Genomic DNA, 3664 nt, shown 5'->3' with positions numbered 1-3664 from the left:
AAGAGGATCGCTAGTAGATTATTACACCACCCTCCCAATACGAGAATCCGATGTAATTCATGCTTCTATATAAGAGGATTGTTAGCAGATTATTTACAATCTTGAGACCATTCCCAAGTCGGTGTAAACTAAGGGTCTAGCTCTAGGCAAGGGCATTGCACAAAAGCAATGGGCTTTATTCTCCGTATAGAGTGCCACGGACAACAAATCTTCACGTGAAAAGGCGACGATTCCGATGATCACGAGGACAAAACTGTATGTCGATAAGAGGTCGAGGGTGGACAAATTAATTCGGCAGATTTCAGCATGAGATGCAATGGCCGCATTTTCATTTCATTGTCCGGGTGACAAAAATGGAACAAATTTTTTAGTAACCATCATCATGCCAAGGAAATCCACATACATACATACATACATACATACATACATACATATATATATGTGTTCACATTTTTCATGTTCTATCTATCTAACACACACCATCTTTCTCATCCCACTCCCAAAAAAAACAGCCCAAGCCAAGGCATTTTGTCTTCCCATCAAAGAAAGCATTTTCTTCACCCATCTATCTCAACCCCCCCCCACCCCCCCCTCCAAGACAGTCATTTCCATGGTGTCAATGTCTCAATGGAGCTCATTGATCCTGGTAATTTCTGTTGCTTTCCTGGCCATACTTGTTGGGTTGGATCCATGGAAGGTTAGCATCATCGCCAATGCACCCAATTTCGTCGCAAACTATGGTCGTTTAGATGAATGGCTGCCTTCCTTTGTAGCAGAGGATGAGCTCAATCTTCTGCAGAAGGCAAAGGTAATGCAGGTGAAAGAATTTGGTGGTCCAGAGAGCTTGGCTTTTGATGGATATGGCAGAGGCCCTTATACTGGTGTCGGTGATGGGAGGATCATGGTCTGGAATGGTGATACTTGGATCTACTTTGCGCATACCTCCCCTAACTGGTTCGTTAGATTCACATAGCTTTTCTGCTATGTTAATTTGGTCATCTGAAACATTAGGGGTTCTCAGCACCATGTGTAGGGTTTAGAAATTTTTAAGTTTTCTGGTATTTTTATACTTTCTAACAATATATTCTATCCATCGTGATGACCAGTCATTACCATAGCAATAAAGCAAGTATATTACAATGGTGCCAAAAAGGATTTTAACACTGTTTTTCCAAACAATTTCTGACAGGTCAGAAGCATGTATACCCAAAAATGTGACAGCACCTAACATACGGCTAGAACATATCTGTGGCAGACCATTAGGATTGCGATTCAACAAAACTTCAGGGGATTTGTACATTGCAGATGCTTATTTTGGAATCCTCGTTGTTGGTTCCAAAGGAGGATTAGCACAACCCCTAACTTCAGAGGCGGAAGGCCAGAAGTTCATGTTCACAAATGATCTGGATTTAGATGAAAATGGGCTCATATACTTTACCGATACAAGCTCAATGTACTCAAGAAAGTAAGCTGAGTACTATCCAACTCTCTAATTTTATCATTTAGTTTGCATACACAATTTCTGAAAAAAACTCCGCTAAAAAGTATACATATTCAAGTAGGTAACTTTCATCATTGAAATTTCAGACTTCAAAAACCCTGCGAATAGATTTTTTTTTTCTGGTGGGTTTGATCTAATGATTTGCATTGCGTTTCTCCCGTTGTTGAGAGGGATATTACTTTATTTGATTCCCCCTACTCTATTGGGGTTGATAGCCATTTGTGGTAAACCAAGTGCAAAGGTGGGATTTGAACTCGTGACATATAGCATAGTATGTCCCAAAAATGAAAATGAAATGGGGTTATATTAACTTCTCTGAAAGGCTAAACCTACTAATGAGACCAAAAGTTACATCCATGTGATTCTTATGAAGTGGTAGAGCTTAATAAATATAGAAGTCCGGATTTATTGAGGAAATTAAGTTGATATTGACTTGAGAAAATCTAACATCCGTTTGTTACAAAGACAGTTCATTCTTACAGCATTTGGATGGGATAACACGGGTCGGCTTATAAGGTATAATACTGTAACCAATGAGACTGAGGTTCTTCTAAAAGACCTCGTTGCACCCAATGGTGTGGCATTAAGCAAGGACGGCTCGTTCCTAGTGGTTGCTGAGGGAATAGCAGCAAGGTATCTGACTGTATTTCATTCATCACCTTGATATTAAACCATGGTCAATCCTTTTATGACCATAAGAAAATATATGCAATTTCTTATTACAGGTTGCTTAGATATTGGATTAAAGGACCTAAGACTGGAAAGGTTGAATTGTTTGCTTTGTCCCCTGGACACCCTGATAATGTTCGGCGGAACGAAAAAGGCGAGTTTTGGGTAGCTATGCATTGCAAGCGAAGCAAATTCATCAAAAGAATGAGTCCCTATCCATGGGTAAGGACTCTTATGGCAAGATTACCGATACCACTCCGATATATATACTCGCTTATGTTGGCTGCCCGCCCACATGCAATGGTTGCTCGTTTCAGTGAAAATGGAGAATTGTTGCAAGTGTTAGAGGATTCTGAAGGTAAAGTGGTTAGGACAGTTAGTGAAGCAGAAGAGAGAGATGGTACATTGTGGATAAGCTCTGTCGTGTTTCCTCAGATAGCTCTGTTTCCCCTCCAAGCTTGAGTTTGTTAAGTCAGGTATCCAATACAAGGGAACTATAGATCAAGAAAGAACAGAATTTGTGGGTTGGAGATTAAAGGCCAATATTTCTCCTACAAAGGAAGAATTTGTAAGGCTTCTCGTGGGTAGTTATATCAGTTCAAATATAGACCTTCATTTCAGTTGTGTTTTTTTGTTTGAAAACGACCACATGCATTAGGTCTAGAATGTCCAAGTTTTGTTGGAATGTACTATTGCATTGCATAGAAGCTTACCCTAATTGGGTTTTATCAAGTGAAAGTAATAGTTATATCATTAGGTTCGCCTGACTTTAAGCATAATTATAATAATCAGTGGAAAACTAAGGTTCCACCAAAGAAACTCGTTATCAAGGTCTAGATGGCTGAGACGTTCATGTATGATAGGCAATTGGACAATGTAAATAAACCACTTTCTCTTGTGAGATTGTACAAGAACAAATATCTGCTGTTAGAAACATGTATTCTTTGTAATAGAACTAGCAACAATTAATCAGTCGTGATCACCATTGATACAAAGAATTAGCTCTTAAAATGTATGTGACCCCAAATTCAGCACTTCTCATCAAGAGGTGTACTCTAGAAATATGAGAAGAATGATGGCGATACCAAACTTCACCATTTTGCCACTGTTTTGTATAATAGGAGTATGCACAAAAGCTCTATTTGTAGGCAATTATTATGCACTACACCGAGGGGTCACCATGGGACACCAATTAGCAAATCACAATATGCTCTACCATGGCAACCAAACAGTGGATTAGTAAAATACAGTGACATTACGAGGCATTACTCTGAGAGCATTCATGGGCTAAGCCAATCACATTTTTTCCCCTTGATATGTGTTTATTTTGTACACTACATCACAACCTGATTACATAACATCATCCACCTAATTTAATCAATAACTTAGCCCCACAAGGTTGTTTGGCATTTGCATGTATGATGTCTCATATGTCAGCCTTTTCTTTCCTGTCTTTTGCCAAGATAACCGAAATTTGGTAAATAGCCAGAATGA

The 3664-nt window shown here is 39.1% G+C and overlaps 1 protein-coding gene across 1 annotated transcript; it reads left to right on the top strand.

The window, feature by feature from the left end:
- Positions 1-576: 576 nt before the first annotated feature.
- Positions 577-2696, top strand: LOC147868773 (protein STRICTOSIDINE SYNTHASE-LIKE 3-like). The gene is made up of 4 exons (XM_087323203.1): positions 577-954; positions 1190-1465; positions 1967-2134; positions 2227-2696. The coding sequence occupies exons 1-4, from the start codon at positions 611-613 to the stop codon at positions 2630-2632; spliced, it is 1194 nt and encodes a 397-aa protein (XP_087179329.1). The 5' UTR covers positions 577-610; the 3' UTR covers positions 2633-2696.
- Positions 2697-3664: the final 968 nt, after the last annotated feature.

Source organism: Azolla caroliniana, unplaced genomic scaffold (genome assembly GCF_043228905.1).
Source record: "Azolla caroliniana isolate FFs.n. ecotype wild unplaced genomic scaffold, voAzoCaro1.0.p SCAF_1, whole genome shotgun sequence".
Classification (NCBI taxonomy): domain Eukaryota; kingdom Viridiplantae; phylum Streptophyta; class Polypodiopsida; order Salviniales; family Salviniaceae; genus Azolla; species Azolla caroliniana.
This window is presented reverse-complemented; position numbering and strand designations above follow the sequence as displayed.

Bases quoted from the DNA above. Each gene is read 5' to 3' on its own strand.
- LOC147868773 (XM_087323203.1), top strand. From the start codon at position 611: ATGGTGTCAATGTCTCAATGGAGCTCATTGATCCTGGTAATTTCTGTT. The intron at 955-1,189 runs GTTCGTTAGATT...AATTTCTGACAG, and splicing joins GCGCATACCTCCCCTAACTG to GTCAGAAGCATGTATACCCA. The intron at 1,466-1,966 runs GTAAGCTGAGTA...TTTGTTACAAAG, and splicing joins AGCTCAATGTACTCAAGAAA to ACAGTTCATTCTTACAGCAT.